Source organism: Perissodus microlepis, chromosome 19, assembly GCF_051167445.1.
Source record: "Perissodus microlepis isolate ML-2025 ecotype Zambia chromosome 19, ASM5116744v1, whole genome shotgun sequence".
Taxonomy (NCBI): Eukaryota; Metazoa; Chordata; class Actinopteri; order Cichliformes; family Cichlidae; genus Perissodus; species Perissodus microlepis.
Genome location: NC_140479.1, coordinates 10,840,972 through 10,856,466, shown reverse-complemented (window position 1 = coordinate 10,856,466; position 15,495 = coordinate 10,840,972). Strand labels below are relative to the sequence as shown.

The window sequence follows — 15,495 nt, the reverse complement described above, 5'->3', positions numbered from 1 at the left end:
ATTACTGCTGTCTGATATTACGTTGATTCCCTGTTCTAGGCTGGATTGTTGTCAACGCTCAATCCCTCTGAGGTGGCACAGCTGCTACTGAGCTCTGGAGCCTCAAATAACACAGATTTTATTGACCTTGTGTTTAAAAAACTTGAAGAGGGCAACGCTCTAAAAAATGTGGATGAATTCCTGACACAACTGACAGCCAATGGACAGGTAGGCTAACCTCCTAAAAGGGTGAAGGAGGACAATGCGGATATTTGATTCCAGAAGTAAACACAGAATAAAACATCGGTCTCAACCGCTACATCCATTGTTGGCTATTGTATCTTAGAAAACAAATGGTTACAGCCTTTGTACCATGTTGTATGGGTGTACTTCCAACATGCAATCTCACCTTTGCTTATGTCTTTTTACACTTTAATATGACAGACCCCACATTTCCAGCCTGTTGTGAGAGATCGGATCATGAATGCGACCTTCATCGTCATCAGTCCACATTTCTCCACTTTCACAACAAACGACTATGAACTTTGGTTCCATGTGAAACTGATTCCTATCCTTGCCAGTTTTACTCCAGAAATGCTCATAAACACAACCACAAACATCAGCTGCACAAACTACCAAGTCATGTGAGTAGTTTTCTTGGAGAAATCAAGATTTTGTTATAACAGAAAATGACAATAGTGACAAAGAACAGCATGAGAACGTTTTCTTTCAACTGTTGCAGTGTGCGTGGGTTGGCTTTAGTTATCCAGGAGATGCCACTGTACAGACGGCAAGAGATCACACATGGTCTGCTGGGCTATCTAAGAAATGCTGAAAATGCCATCAATGACCCAGGTAGGGTAGACATAGGGTGCGTTATGTGCTTTCCAGTGTGAAATGTCTTGAAAAGCACTCAGACAAAAAACTTGCCTACAAATTCTTTCATGTCTAGCTGTCAAAAACCTTCCTAAATTTGGCACATCCTAACTTTTGTTTGCATGCCTTAGGTTGCAGGCAACAAAATGAGAGTGATGCCCAATGGGTTAAAGCAAATCTGGGTCCATTCGTCCAATATACATCATACTCTGACCTCAAAGACTTCAACATCTCTACGGTAAGCCCTACATTGCACTTCTAGTCCTCCCTTAAGAACAGGAAAATAAAATTGTAGACTTAAGAAGACAAACACAGGAGTTTATTTTGCCATATCAAAAATACAAGCAAATCATAGAGCACACTTTCTTTGGTTGCAAACTCTAATCCTTTACCCATAGCATTGGTCATTACTGCTGTCTGATATAATGTTGATTCCCTGTTGTAGGCTGGATTGTTGTCAACGCTCAATCCCTCTGAGGTGGCACAGCTGCTACTGAGCTCTGGAGCCTCAAATAACACAGATTTTATTGATCTTGTGTTTGAACAACTTGAAGAGGGCAACGCTCTAAAAAATGTGGATGAATTCCTGACACAGCTGACAGCCAATGGACAGGTAGGCTAGCCTCCTAAAAGGGTGAAGGAGGACAATGTGGATATTTGATTCCAGAAGTAAACACAGAATAAAACATCGGTCTCAACCGCTACATCCATTGTTGGCTATTGTATCTTAGAAAACAAATGGTTACAGCCTTTGTACCATGTTGTATGGGTGTACTTCCAACATGCAATCTCACCTTTGCTTATGTCTTTTTCCACTTTAATATGACAGACCCCACATTTCCAGCCCGTTGTGAGAGATCGGATCATGAATGCGACCTTCATCGTCATCAGTCCACATTTCTCCACTTTCACGACAAACGACTATGAACTTTGGTTCCATGTGAAACTGATTCCTATCCTTGCCAGTTTTACTCCAGAAATGCTCATAAACACAACCACAAACATCAGCTGCACAAACTACCAAGTCATGTGAGTAGCTTTCTTGGTGCAATCAAGATTTTGTTATAACAGAAAATGACAATAGTGACAAAGAACAGCATGAGAACGTTTTCTTTCAACTGTTGCAGCGTGAGTGGGTTGGCTTTAGTTATCCAGAAGATGCCACTGTACAGACGGCAAGAGATCACACATGGTCTGCTGGGCTACCTAAGAAATGCTGAAAATGCCATCAATGAGCCAGGTAGGGCAGACATAGGGTGCGTTATGTGCTTTCCAGTGTGAAATGTCTTGAAAAGCACTCAGACAAAAAACTTAAATTCTTTCATCTCTACCAGTCACAAACCTTGCTAAATTGAGCACATCCTAACTTTTGTCTGCATGCCTTAGCTTGCAGGCAACAAAATGAGAGTGATGCCCAATGGGTTAAAGCAAATCTGGGTCCATTTGTCCAATATACATCATACTCTGACCTCAAAGACTTCAACATCTCTACGGTAAGCTTTACTCTTATTACTCTTCCTGTCTTTCTTGAGAATAGCAAAGTAAATTTCTGGAAATTATACAAAAGACATGCATTTCATGAATTCTACTTTTTTGTATCCATAGCTGGCAGTTCTGGACGTTCTTTCACCATCGCAGAAGGCTGATCTAATCCTAGATCCAAACAGTGGTGCTTTAAACGATGCACATGTTGTAAGGGAGGTGTTGACAAGCTTGACAGAGCCCAGTGATTATGAGCAGCTCAACCAATTCTTCCAGGCCTTTGCAAACATCAACAAGCAGGTGAATTCTCATTGGTAACCTTACCTCAGCGCAAACATCAACAAATGTTAACAGTGTTCTTTCATAAACCTGCTCAAGTGTTTAACTCAAAATGATCCATTTCTGATATGCTTCATGCCTTGAGGCATCCCTGCTGTGCAGAAGTACAAAGATTTAGTTTAGATAAGCTCCCCCTCATCTCCGCATTTCCACAAAGACTACAGAACTTCCTCTCTGACCTTATTATGATCCCCTTCTCTTTTCAGAGAAATGTCACCCTCATCCAAAATCCAGATGTGCGAGACACCATTTTGAACCTGACCTTGACAGCCCTTGCTCCTCAGCTTAAAGACTTTCAGCCAGAAGACTATCAACAGTGGTTCCAGGTTTATTTGGTTCCTGTGATGCCGAGCATCCTTCCTAGCAGCTTGCGGGTGATCCCCAGTAACATCAGCTGTGAATCCTACCAGGCTGTGTAAGATATTTCTGATATCCACAGTTAGACATTTGGGTGTGCACAATGCCAAGCTGAGGCTCCTGACAAGTCACAATGAATTCTTTTCTTCCTTTAGATACGATGGTCTTGCGCAGAGTTTGGCAGCATTGCCACTGGACCTTTCACAGGGCGTGAGATCAAGCAAGCAGTACCTCCAGGACACATTCCCACGTATGTGGCAAATAGGCTTTCCTGACTAAACTTTTCTCAAAAGCCCAGTACCAGCACTGTAATGACTACTCCATTGATTTATTTCCTTTCTTTTTCTTCTCAAACAGGCTGCTCAGTTCCAGCTTCCTTTGTGGTAAGATTAGTTTTTTGGGGGGTGTCTTACATGGGTTATCCAATATTTGATCCAGGTTTGGCACACTAATTGGGCCAACTGTGACAAAGTCAAGGTATTTACACTTGAAGAAGATGTTTCCACTATACTAACAATCATATTTTCTTTGTCTTCAGTGCAAGGTTACCCCAGTTCACGGTAAGTCTGTCTAGAAGTACACATTTCAACTCTAAGGATATAAATGCATTCTGAAGGACTATTATCTGACACACAACCATTCTCTTTTCACAGTGAATCTCATTTGTAATGGAGTTGATAGGTGGGTGAAATGCCGTTTTGTTCAATGTTGATTCTGTCTAGGTAAAATTCGTTAACACAGTGTAATTAAGGGGACATTGGGTTTCAATTTATTGTGCTTGTTCCACAGTTCAAAACTTGAGCAAATCCTGTCAGCTGGCAATTCCTCGGCAGCCCTGTGCAATTTCACCATCACAGAACATGCCTGTTCCTCTGTAAGATTCCTTTTTAAACTCCAAAAACAGAACATGGATTTTGCCCCATCATGGTCCTGAGACAAATCTCCATGAGCTCTGACAAAATGGCTGTATTCTTTGTCAATTTTCTTTTTCAAGGCTCCCTATCTCACATCCAGCAACTTGGTCACACTGCTGAACTGCACACTGAAAAGCCAAAACATATACCCAGTAGAAGTCTGGAAGCTTTTCTTCCAAAAAGCCTCTGCTGTACTGGACCAGGCCCTTGAGACATTTGCTAACATGGTAAGTACAAAATCACATTTTCACAATATTGCCGTTTCCCTGCGTGAAGTTTGGGTCCAGCTACAATTATTTTTCTGCCAATTCAAGGCCGGCAACAACACCTACCCGACCTCGTCAAATGTGCTCGAGGCTCTTGGAGAAGTGAGAATTGACAACTTCAGCCAGGCACAACTACAGAGTGAGGAGTTCATTACCAGCTGGTTCAAGACAAAGATCCGTCCGTTTCTGGCCGTTCCATCTTTCAACTTCCTATTTTGCCTTAGCCCCAAAAACTTCAGCTGCCAGACATACCAGACTGTGTAAGTAAATATGAGACATATTGCTCTATTCTGCAAACTTGCAGTTGACTAGAAGTTTAGATGTTGAAAGCTTTCTCTCAAATGTAGCATTCAGGCATTTGGAAGCCAAAAGGCATCCATGGACAGAGACACACAGCAAGCAGTCTTCACTCACTTCATCAAACCGTTCTTGTCAAGAAATGACTCAACAGGTAAAAGGAGAAACTCAAGCTCACTTTGGTTTTTCCATGACAACATGTGGTATATTACCCTGTCAATAACTTTCTTCCTTTTTCTGCAGATCCTGGCTGTGTCTCATCTATCACAGGGAGCCAAGCGTGGCTAAAGGCAAACCTTGGCGACTTCTCTGATTTTGCAACTGTGCAGGACTTGGAAGCCTTCAATCCTAATTTGTCCGCGGTGAGTGCCAACTGCAGATGTACATCTTCCTGTAAACGGAATTCTTTTACCCAGAACATTTCCATGACTGCTGTCTGATATTATGCTGGTTCTCTTTTGTAGGCTGAATTGTTGTCAGTCCTCAGTCCTTCTCAGGTGGCACAGCTGGTACTGAGTTTGGGAGCCTCCAATAACACAGATTTGATTGATCGTGTGTTTGAGCGACTGCAAGAGGGCAACGCTCTAAAAAATGTGGATGGATTCCTCACACAACTGAAAGCCAATGGACAGGTATGCTAGGCTTCTAAAAGGGTGATTGAGGAAAATCCTGGTGTTTTATTCCAGCAGGATAAGACAGAATAAGACATTTGCTAAAGCGCTACACAAGTCTGCAAGGAGTCTGTCATAGAAAAGAATTGATTGCAGCCTTTGTGCCATGTTGTATGAGTACATTTGCAATATGCAGTCTCTGTATTGCTTAGCTTCTTTTCCACCTCAATTTCACAGATGCCAATTTTCCAGCCTGTTGTGAGAGATCGGATCATGAATGCGACCTTCATCGTCATCAGTCCACATTTCTCCACTTTCACAACAAACGACTATGAACTTTGGTTCCATGTGAAACTGATTCCTATCCTTGCCAGTTTTACTCCAGAAATGCTCATAAACACAACCACAAACATCCGCTGCATGAACTACCAAGTCATGTGAGTAGTTTTCTTGGAGCAATCAAGATTTTGTTGCAAATGAAAATGACAATAGTGACAAAGAACAGCATGAGAACGTTTTCTTTCAACTGTTGCAGTGTGAGTGGGTTGGCTTTAGTTATCCAGGAGATGCCACTGTACAGACGGCAAGAGATCACACATGGTCTGCTGGGCTACCTAAGAAATGCTGAAAACGCCATCAATGAGCCAGGTAGGGCAGACATAGGGTGCGTTATGTGCTTTCCAGTGTGAAATGTCTTGAAAAGCACTCAGACAAAAAACTTAAATTCTTTCATCTCTACTAGTCGCAAATCTTGCTAAATTGAGCACATCCTAACTTTTGTCTGCATGCCTTAGCTTGCAGGCAACAAAATGAGAGTGATGCCCAATGGGTTAAAGCAAATCTGGGTCCATTCGTCCAATATACAGCGTACTCTGACCTCAAAGACTTCAACATCTCTACGGTAAGCCCTACATTGCACTTCTAGTCCTCCCTTAAGAACAGGAAAACAAAATTGTAGACTTAAGAAGGCAAACACAAGAGTTTATTTTGCCATATCAAAAATACAAGAAAATCATAGAGCACACTTTCTTTGGTTGCAAACTCTAATCCTTTACCCATAGCATTGGTCATTACTGCTGTCTGATATTACGTTGATTCCCTGTTCTAGGCTGGATTGTTGTCAACGCTCAATCCCTCTGAGGTGGCACAGCTGCTACTGAGCTCTGGAGCCTCAAATAACACAGATTTTATTGACCTTGTGTTTAAAAAACTTGAAGAGGGCAACGCTCTAAAAAATGTGGATGAATTCCTGACACGACTGACAGCCAATGGACAGGTAGGCTAACCTCCTAAAAGGGTGAAGGAGGACAATGCGGATATTTGATTCCAGAAGTAAACACAGAATAAAACATCAGTCTCAACCGCTACATCCATTGTTGGCTATTGTATCTTAGAAAACAAATGGTTACAGCCTTTGTACCATGTTGTATGGGTGTACTTCCAACATGCAATCTCACCTTTGCTTATGTCTTTTTACACTTTAATATGACAGACCCCACATTTCCAGCCTGTTGTGAGAGATCGGATCATGAATGCGACCTTCATCGTCATCAGTCCACATTTCTCCACTTTCACAACAAACGACTATGAACTTTGGTTCCATGTGAAACTGATTCCTATCCTTGCCAGTTTTACTCCAGAAATGCTCATAAACACAACCACAAACATCAGCTGCACAAACTACCAAGTCATGTGAGTAGTTTTCTTGGAGAAATCAAGATTTTGTTATAACAGAAAATGACAATAGTGACAAAGAACAGCATGAGAACGTTTTCTTTCAACTGTTGCAGCGTGAGTGGGTTGGCTTTAGTTATCCAGAAGATGCCACTGTACAGACGGCAAGAGATCACACATGGTCTGCTGGGCTACCTAAGAAATGCTGAAAATGCCATCAATGACCCAGGTAGGGCAGACATAGGGTGCGTTATGTGCTTTCCAGTGTGAAATGTCTTGAAAAGCACTCAGACAAAAAACTTGCCCACAAATTCTTTCATGTCTCGCTGTCAAAAACCTTCCTAAATTTGAGCACATCCTAACTTTTGTTTGCATGCCTTAGCTTGCAGGCAACAAAATGAGAGTGATGCCCAATGGGTTAAAGCAAATCTGGGTCCATTCGTCCAATATACATCATACTCTGACCTCAAAGACTTCAACATCTCTACGGTAAGCCCTACATTGCACTTCTAGTCCTCCCTTAAGAACAGGAAAACAAAATTGTAGACTTAAGAAGACAAACACAGGAGTTTATTTTGCCATATCAAAAATACAAGCAAATCATAGAGCACACTTTCTTTGGTTGCAAACTCTAATCCTTTACCCATAGCATTGGTCATTACTGCTGTCTGATATAATGTTGATTCCCTGTTGTAGGCTGGATTGTTGTCAACGCTCAATCCCTCTGAGGTGGCACAGCTGCTACTGAGCTCTGGAGCCTCAAATAACACAGATTTTATTGATCTTGTGTTTGAACAACTTGAAGAGGGCAACGCTCTAAAAAATGTGGATGAATTCCTGACACAGCTGACAGCCAATGGACAGGTAGGCTAGCCTCCTAAAAGGGTGAAGGAGGACAATGTGGATATTTGATTCCAGAAGTAAACACAGAATAAAACATCGGTCTCAACCGCTACATCCATTGTTGGCTATTGTATCTTAGAAAACAAATGGTTACAGCCTTTGTACCATGTTGTATGGGTGTACTTCCAACATGCAATCTCACCTTTGCTTATGTCTTTTTACACTTTAATATGACAGACCCCACATTTCCAGCCTGTTGTGAGAGATCGGATCATGAATGCGACCTTCATCGTCATCAGTCCACATTTCTCCACTTTCACGACAAACGACTATGAACTTTGGTTCCATGTGAAACTGATTCCTATCCTTGCCAGTTTTACTCCAGAAATGCTCATAAACACAACCACAAACATCAGCTGCACAAACTACCAAGTCATGTGAGTAGCTTTCTTGGAGCAATCAAGATTTTGTTATAACAGAAAATGACAATAGTGACAAAGAACAGCATGAGAACGTTTTCTTTCAACTGTTGCAGCGTGAGTGGGTTGGCTTTAGTTATCCAGGAGATGCCACTGTACAGACGGCAAGAGATCACACATGGTCTGCTGGGCTACCTAAGAAATGCTGAAAATGCCATCAATGAGCCAGGTAGGGCAGACATAGGGTGCGGTATGTGCTTTCCAGTGTGAAATGTCTTGAAAAGCACTCAGACAAAAAACTTAAATTCTTTCATCTCTACCAGTCACAAACCTTGCTAAATTGAGCACATCCTAACTTTTGTCTGCATGCCTTAGCTTGCAGGCAACAAAATGAGAGTGATGCCCAATGGGTTAAAGCAAATCTGGGTCCATTTGTCCAATATACATCATACTCTGACCTCAAAGACTTCAACATCTCTATGGTAAGCTTTACTCTTATTACTCTTCCTGTCTTTCTTGAGAATAGCAAAGTAAATTTCTGGAAATTATACAAAAGACATGCATTTCATGAATTCTACTTTTTTGTATCCATAGCTGGCAGTTCTGGACGTTCTTTCACCATCGCAGAAGGCTGATCTAATCCTAGATCCAAACAGTGGTGCTTTAAACGATGCACATGTTGTAAGGGAGGTGTTGACAAGCTTGACAGAGCCCAGTGATTATGAGCAGCTCAACCAATTCTTCCAGGCCTTTGCAAACATCAACAAGCAGGTGAATTCTCATTGGTAACCTTACCTCAGCGCAAACATCAACAAATGTTAACAGTGTTCTTTCATAAACCTGCTCAAGTGTTTAACTCAAAATGATCCATTTCTGATATGCTTCATGCCTTGAGGCATCCCTGCTGTGCAGAAGTACAAAGATTTAGTTTAGATAAGCTCCCCCTCATCTCCGCATTTCCACAAAGACTACAGAACTTCCTCTCTGACCTTATTATGATCCCCTTCTCTTTTCAGAGAAATGTCACCCTCATCCAAAATCCAGATGTGCGAGACACCATTTTGAACCTGACCTTGACAGCCCTTGCTCCTCAGCTTAAAGACTTTCAGCCAGAAGACTATCAACAGTGGTTCCAGGTTTATTTGGTTCCTGTGATGCCGAGCATCCTTCCTAGCAGCTTGCGGGTGATCCCCAGTAACATCAGCTGTGAATCCTACCAGGCTGTGTAAGATATTTCTGATATCCACAGTTAGACATTTGGGTGTGCACAATGCCAAGCTGAGGCTCCTGACAAGTCACAATGAATTCTTTTCTTCCTTTAGATACGATGGTCTTGCGCAGAGTTTGGCAGCATTGCCACTGGACCTTTCACAGGGCGTGAGATCAAGCAAGCAGTACCTCCAGGACACATTCCCACGTATGTGGCAAATAGGCTTTCCTGACTAAACTTTTCTCAAAAGCCCAGTACCAGCACTGTAATGACTACTCCATTGATTTATTTCCTTTCTTTTTCTTCTCAAACAGGCTGCTCAGTTCCAGCTTCCTTTGTGGTAAGATTAGTTTTTTGGGGGGTGTCTTACATGGGTTATCCAATATTTGATCCAGGTTTGGCACACTAATTGGGCCAACTGTGACAAAGTCAAGGTATTTACACTTGAAGAAGATGTTTCCACTATACTAACAATCATATTTTCTTTGTCTTCAGTGCAAGGTTACCCCAGTTCACGGTAAGTCTGTCTAGAAGTACACATTTCAACTCTAAGGATATAAATGCATTCTGAAGGACTATTATCTGACACACAACCATTCTCTTTTCACAGTGAATCTCATTTGTAATGGAGTTGATAGGTGGGTGAAATGCCGTTTTGTTCAATGTTGATTCTGTCTAGGTAAAATTCGTTAACACAGTGTAATTAAGGGGACATTGGGTTTCAATTTATTGTGCTTGTTCCACAGTTCAAAACTTGAGCAAATCCTGTCAGCTGGCAATTCCTCGGCAGCCCTGTGCAATTTCACCATCACAGAACATGCCTGTTCCTCTGTAAGATTCCTTTTTAAACTCCAAAAACAGAACATGGATTTTGCCCCATCATGGTCCTGAGACAAATCTCCATGAGCTCTGACAAAATGGCTGTATTCTTTGTCAATTTTCTTTTTCAAGGCTCCCTATCTCACATCCAGCAACTTGGTCACACTGCTGAACTGCACACTGAAAAGCCAAAACATATACCCAGTAGAAGTCTGGAAGCTTTTCTTCCAAAAAGCCTCTGCTGTACTGGACCAGGCCCTTGAGACATTTGCTAACATGGTAAGTACAAAATCACATTTTCACAATATTGCCATTTCCCTGCGTGAAGTTTGGGTCCAGCTACAATTATTTTTCTGCCAATTCAAGGCCGGCAACAACACCTACCCGACCTCATCAAATGTGCTCGAGGCTCTTGGAGAAGTGAGAATTGACAACTTCAGCCAGGCACAACTACAGAGTGAGGAGTTCATTACCAGCTGGTTCAAGACAAAGATCCGTTCGTTTCTGGCCGTTCCATCTTTCAACTTCCTATTTTGCCTTAGCCCCAAAAACTTCAGCTGCCAGACATACCAGACTGTGTAAGTAAATATGAGACATATTGCTCTATTCTGCAAACTTGCAGTTGACTAGAAGTTTAGATGTTGAAAGCTTTCTCTCAAATGTAGCATTCAGGCATTTGGAAGCCAAAAGGCATCCATGGACAGAGACACACAGCAAGCAGTCTTCACTCACTTCATCAAACCGTTCTTGTCAAGAAATGACTCAACAGGTAAAAGGAGAAACTCAAGCTCACTTTGGTTTTTCCATGACAACATGTGGTATATTACCCTGTCAATAACTTTCTTCCTTTTTCTGCAGATCCTGGCTGTGTCTCATCTATCACAGGGAGCCAAGCGTGGCTAAAGGCAAACCTTGGCAACTTCTCTGATTTTGCAACTGTGCAGGACTTGGAAGCCTTCAATCCTAATTTGTCCGCGGTGAGTGCCAACTGCAGATGTACATCTTCCTGTAAACGGAATTCTTTTACCCAGAACATTTCCATGACTGCTGTCTGATATTATGCTGGTTCTCTTTTGTAGGCTGAATTGTTGTCAGTCCTCAGTCCTTCTCAGGTGGCACAGCTGGTACTGAGTTTGGGAGCCTCCAATAACACAGATTTGATTGATCGTGTGTTTGAGCGACTGCAAGAGGGCAACGCTCTAAAAAATGTGGATGGATTCCTCACACAACTGAAAGCCAATGGACAGGTATGCTAGGCTTCTAAAAGGGTGATTGAGGAAAATCCTGGTGTTTTATTCCAGCAGGATAAGACAGAATAAGACATTTGCTAAAGCGCTACACAAGTCTGCAAGGAGTCTGTCATAGAAAAGAATTGATTGCAGCCTTTGTGCCATGTTGTATGAGTACATTTGCAATATGCAGTCTCTGTATTGCTTAGCTTCTTTTCCACCTCAATTTCACAGATGCCAATTTTCCAGCCTGTTGTGAGAGATCGGATCATGAATGCGACCTTCATCGTCATCAGTCCACATTTCTCCACTTTCACAACAAACGACTATGAACTTTGGTTCCATGTGAAACTGATTCCTATCCTTGCCAGTTTTACTCCAGAAATGCTCATAAACACAACCACAAACATCCGCTGCATGAACTACCAAGTCATGTGAGTAGTTTTCTTGGAGCAATCAAGATTTTGTTGCAAATGAAAATGACAATAGTGACAAAGAACAGCATGAGAACGTTTTCTTTCAACTGTTGCAGTGTGAGTGGGTTGGCTTTAGTTATCCAGGAGATGCCACTGTACAGACGGCAAGAGATCACACATGGTCTGCTGGGCTACCTAAGAAATGCTGAAAACGCCATCAATGAGCCAGGTAGGGCAGACATAGGGTGCGTTATGTGCTTTCCAGTGTGAAATGTCTTGAAAAGCACTCAGACAAAAAACTTAAATTCTTTCATCTCTACTAGTCGCAAATCTTGCTAAATTGAGCACATCCTAACTTTTGTCTGCATGCCTTAGCTTGCAGGCAACAAAATGAGAGTGATGCCCAATGGGTTAAAGCAAATCTGGGTCCATTCGTCCAATATACAGCGTACTCTGACCTCAAAGACTTCAACATCTCTACGGTAAGCCCTACATTGCACTTCTAGTCCTCCCTTAAGAACAGGAAAACAAAATTGTAGACTTAAGAAGGCAAACACAAGAGTTTATTTTGCCATATCAAAAATACAAGAAAATCATAGAGCACACTTTCTTTGGTTGCAAACTCTAATCCTTTACCCATAGCATTGGTCATTACTGCTGTCTGATATTACGTTGATTCCCTGTTCTAGGCTGGATTGTTGTCAACGCTCAATCCCTCTGAGGTGGCACAGCTGCTACTGAGCTCTGGAGCCTCAAATAACACAGATTTTATTGACCTTGTGTTTAAAAAACTTGAAGAGGGCAACGCTCTAAAAAATGTGGATGAATTCCTGACACAACTGACAGCCAATGGACAGGTAGGCTAACCTCCTAAAAGGGTGAAGGAGGACAATGCGGATATTTGATTCCAGAAGTAAACACAGAATAAAACATCGGTCTCAACCGCTACATCCATTGTTGGCTATTGTATCTTAGAAAACAAATGGTTACAGCCTTTGTACCATGTTGTATGGGTGTACTTCCAACATGCAATCTCACCTTTGCTTATGTCTTTTTACACTTTAATATGACAGACCCCACATTTCCAGCCTGTTGTGAGAGATCGGATCATGAATGCGACCTTCATCGTCATCAGTCCACATTTCTCCACTTTCACAACAAACGACTATGAACTTTGGTTCCATGTGAAACTGATTCCTATCCTTGCCAGTTTTACTCCAGAAATGCTCATAAACACAACCACAAACATCAGCTGCACAAACTACCAAGTCATGTGAGTAGTTTTCTTGGAGAAATCAAGATTTTGTTATAACAGAAAATGACAATAGTGACAAAGAACAGCATGAGAACGTTTTCTTTCAACTGTTGCAGCGTGAGTGGGTTGGCTTTAGTTATCCAGAAGATGCCACTGTACAGACGGCAAGAGATCACACATGGTCTGCTGGGCTACCTAAGAAATGCTGAAAATGCCATCAATGAGCCAGGTAGGGCAGACATAGGGTGCGTTATGTGCTTTCCAGTGTGAAATGTCTTGAAAAGCACTCAGACAAAAAACTTGCCCACAAATTCTTTCATGTCTCGCTGTCAAAAACCTTCCTAAATTTGAGCACATCCTAACTTTTGTTTGCATGCCTTAGCTTGCAGGCAACAAAATGAGAGTGATGCCCAATGGGTTAAAGCAAATCTGGGTCCATTCGTCCAATATACATCATACTCTGACCTCAAAGACTTCAACATCTCTACGGTAAGCCCTACATTGCACTTCTAGTCCTCCCTTAAGAACAGGAAAACAAAATTGTAGACTTAAGAAGACAAACACAGGAGTTTATTTTGCCATATCAAAAATACAAGCAAATCATAGAGCACACTTTCTTTGGTTGCAAACTCTAATCCTTTACCCATAGCATTGGTCATTACTGCTGTCTGATATAATGTTGATTCCCTGTTGTAGGCTGGATTGTTGTCAACGCTCAATCCCTCTGAGGTGGCACAGCTGCTACTGAGCTCTGGAGCCTCAAATAACACAGATTTTATTGATCTTGTGTTTGAACAACTTGAAGAGGGCAACGCTCTAAAAAATGTGGATGAATTCCTGACACAGCTGACAGCCAATGGACAGGTAGGCTAGCCTCCTAAAAGGGTGAAGGAGGACAATGTGGATATTTGATTCCAGAAGTAAACACAGAATAAAACATCGGTCTCAACCGCTACATCCATTGTTGGCTATTGTATCTTAGAAAACAAATGGTTACAGCCTTTGTACCATGTTGTATGGGTGTACTTCCAACATGCAATCTCACCTTTGCTTATGTCTTTTTCCACTTTAATATGACAGACCCCACATTTCCAGCCTGTTGTGAGAGATCGGATCATGAATGCGACCTTCATCGTCATCAGTCCACATTTCTCCACTTTCACGACAAACGACTATGAACTTTGGTTCCATGTGAAACTGATTCCTATCCTTGCCAGTTTTACTCCAGAAATGCTCATAAACACAACCACAAACATCAGCTGCACAAACTACCAAGTCATGTGAGTAGCTTTCTTGGAGCAATCAAGATTTTGTTATAACAGAAAATGACAATAGTGACAAAGAACAGCATGAGAACGTTTTCTTTCAACTGTTGCAGCGTGAGTGGGTTGGCTTTAGTTATCCAGAAGATGCCACTGTACAGACGGCAAGAGATCACACATGGTCTGCTGGGCTACCTAAGAAATGCTGAAAATGCCATCAATGAGCCAGGTAGGGCAGACATAGGGTGCGGTATGTGCTTTCCAGTGTGAAATGTCTTGAAAAGCACTCAGACAAAAAACTTAAATTCTTTCATCTCTACCAGTCACAAACCTTGCTAAATTGAGCACATCCTAACTTTTGTCTGCATGCCTTAGCTTGCAGGCAACAAAATGAGAGTGATGCCCAATGGGTTAAAGCAAATCTGGGTCCATTTGTCCAATATACATCATACTCTGACCTCAAAGACTTCAACATCTCTATGGTAAGCTTTACTCTTATTACTCTTCCTGTCTTTCTTGAGAATAGCAAAGTAAATTTCTGGAAATTATACAAAAGACATGCATTTCATGAATTCTACTTTTTTGTATCCATAGCTGGCAGTTCTGGACGTTCTTTCACCATCGCAGAAGGCTGATCTAATCCTAGATCCAAACAGTGGTGCTTTAAACGATGCACATGTTGTAAGGGAGGTGTTGACAAGCTTGACAGAGCCCAGTGATTATGAGCAGCTCAACCAATTCTTCCAGGCCTTTGCAAACATCAACAAGCAGGTGAATTCTCATTGGTAACCTTACCTCAGCGCAAACATCAACAAATGTTAACAGTGTTCTTTCATAAACCTGCTCAAGTGTTTAACTCAAAATGATCCATTTCTGATATGCTTCATGCCTTGAGGCATCCCTGCTGTGCAGAAGTACAAAGATTTAGTTTAGATAAGCTCCCCCTCATCTCCGCATTTCCACAAAGACTACAGAACTTCCTCTCTGACCTTATTATGATCCCCTTCTCTTTTCAGAGAAATGTCACCCTCATCCAAAATCCAGATGTGCGAGACACCATTTTGAACCTGACCTTGACAGCCCTTGCTCCTCAGCTTAAAGACTTTCAGCCAGAAGACTATCAACAGTGGTTCCAGGTTTATTTGGTTCCTGTGATGCCGAGCATCCTTCCTAGCAGCTTGCGGGTGATCCCCAGTAACATCAGCTGTGAATCCTACCAGGCTGTGTAAGATATTTCTGATATCCAC

General features: G+C 41.9%; 3 protein-coding genes across 3 annotated transcripts in view; all 3 read left to right on the top strand.

Annotated features, from left to right (window-relative positions):
* Positions 1 to 39: 39 nt before the first annotated feature.
* Positions 40 to 1,117, top strand: LOC146365531 (uncharacterized; the record flags this gene model as incomplete). Its single annotated transcript, XM_084915554.1, has 4 exons — positions 40 to 207; positions 424 to 623; positions 722 to 834; positions 987 to 1,117. Coding segments are annotated over 4 exons (612 nt in total), but the record flags the coding sequence as incomplete, so codon positions are not given.
* A 1,114-nt stretch (positions 1,118 to 2,231) lies between these two features.
* LOC146365530 (uncharacterized) lies at positions 2,232 to 6,061 on the top strand (the record flags this gene model as incomplete). Its single annotated transcript, XM_084915553.1, has 16 exons — positions 2,232 to 2,348; positions 2,461 to 2,637; positions 2,883 to 3,091; positions 3,189 to 3,283; positions 3,391 to 3,416; positions 3,572 to 3,593; positions 3,687 to 3,714; positions 3,823 to 3,907; positions 4,028 to 4,174; positions 4,262 to 4,473; positions 4,561 to 4,664; positions 4,754 to 4,872; positions 4,975 to 5,142; positions 5,359 to 5,558; positions 5,657 to 5,769; positions 5,916 to 6,061. Coding segments are annotated over 16 exons (1,953 nt in total), but the record flags the coding sequence as incomplete, so codon positions are not given.
* Positions 6,062 to 8,355: 2,294 nt separating this feature from the next.
* Positions 8,356 to 15,495, top strand: part of LOC146365529 (uncharacterized) — a 28,425-nt gene continuing 21,285 nt past the window's right edge. Inside the window, exons 1-22 of the mRNA XM_084914693.1 lie at positions 8,356 to 8,539; positions 8,652 to 8,828; positions 9,074 to 9,282; positions 9,380 to 9,474; positions 9,582 to 9,607; positions 9,763 to 9,784; positions 9,878 to 9,905; positions 10,014 to 10,098; positions 10,219 to 10,365; positions 10,453 to 10,664; positions 10,752 to 10,855; positions 10,945 to 11,063; positions 11,166 to 11,333; positions 11,550 to 11,749; positions 11,848 to 11,960; positions 12,107 to 12,213; positions 13,683 to 13,850; positions 14,067 to 14,266; positions 14,365 to 14,477; positions 14,624 to 14,730; positions 14,843 to 15,019; positions 15,265 to 15,473. Of these exons, the coding sequence (XP_084770819.1) occupies positions 8,537 to 8,539; positions 8,652 to 8,828; positions 9,074 to 9,282; positions 9,380 to 9,474; positions 9,582 to 9,607; positions 9,763 to 9,784; positions 9,878 to 9,905; positions 10,014 to 10,098; positions 10,219 to 10,365; positions 10,453 to 10,664; positions 10,752 to 10,855; positions 10,945 to 11,063; positions 11,166 to 11,333; positions 11,550 to 11,749; positions 11,848 to 11,960; positions 12,107 to 12,213; positions 13,683 to 13,850; positions 14,067 to 14,266; positions 14,365 to 14,477; positions 14,624 to 14,730; positions 14,843 to 15,019; positions 15,265 to 15,473 (2,789 nt within the window). The 5' untranslated portion in view covers positions 8,356 to 8,536. The remainder of the gene's footprint in view (positions 8,540 to 8,651; positions 8,829 to 9,073; positions 9,283 to 9,379; positions 9,475 to 9,581; positions 9,608 to 9,762; positions 9,785 to 9,877; positions 9,906 to 10,013; positions 10,099 to 10,218; positions 10,366 to 10,452; positions 10,665 to 10,751; positions 10,856 to 10,944; positions 11,064 to 11,165; positions 11,334 to 11,549; positions 11,750 to 11,847; positions 11,961 to 12,106; positions 12,214 to 13,682; positions 13,851 to 14,066; positions 14,267 to 14,364; positions 14,478 to 14,623; positions 14,731 to 14,842; positions 15,020 to 15,264; positions 15,474 to 15,495) is intronic.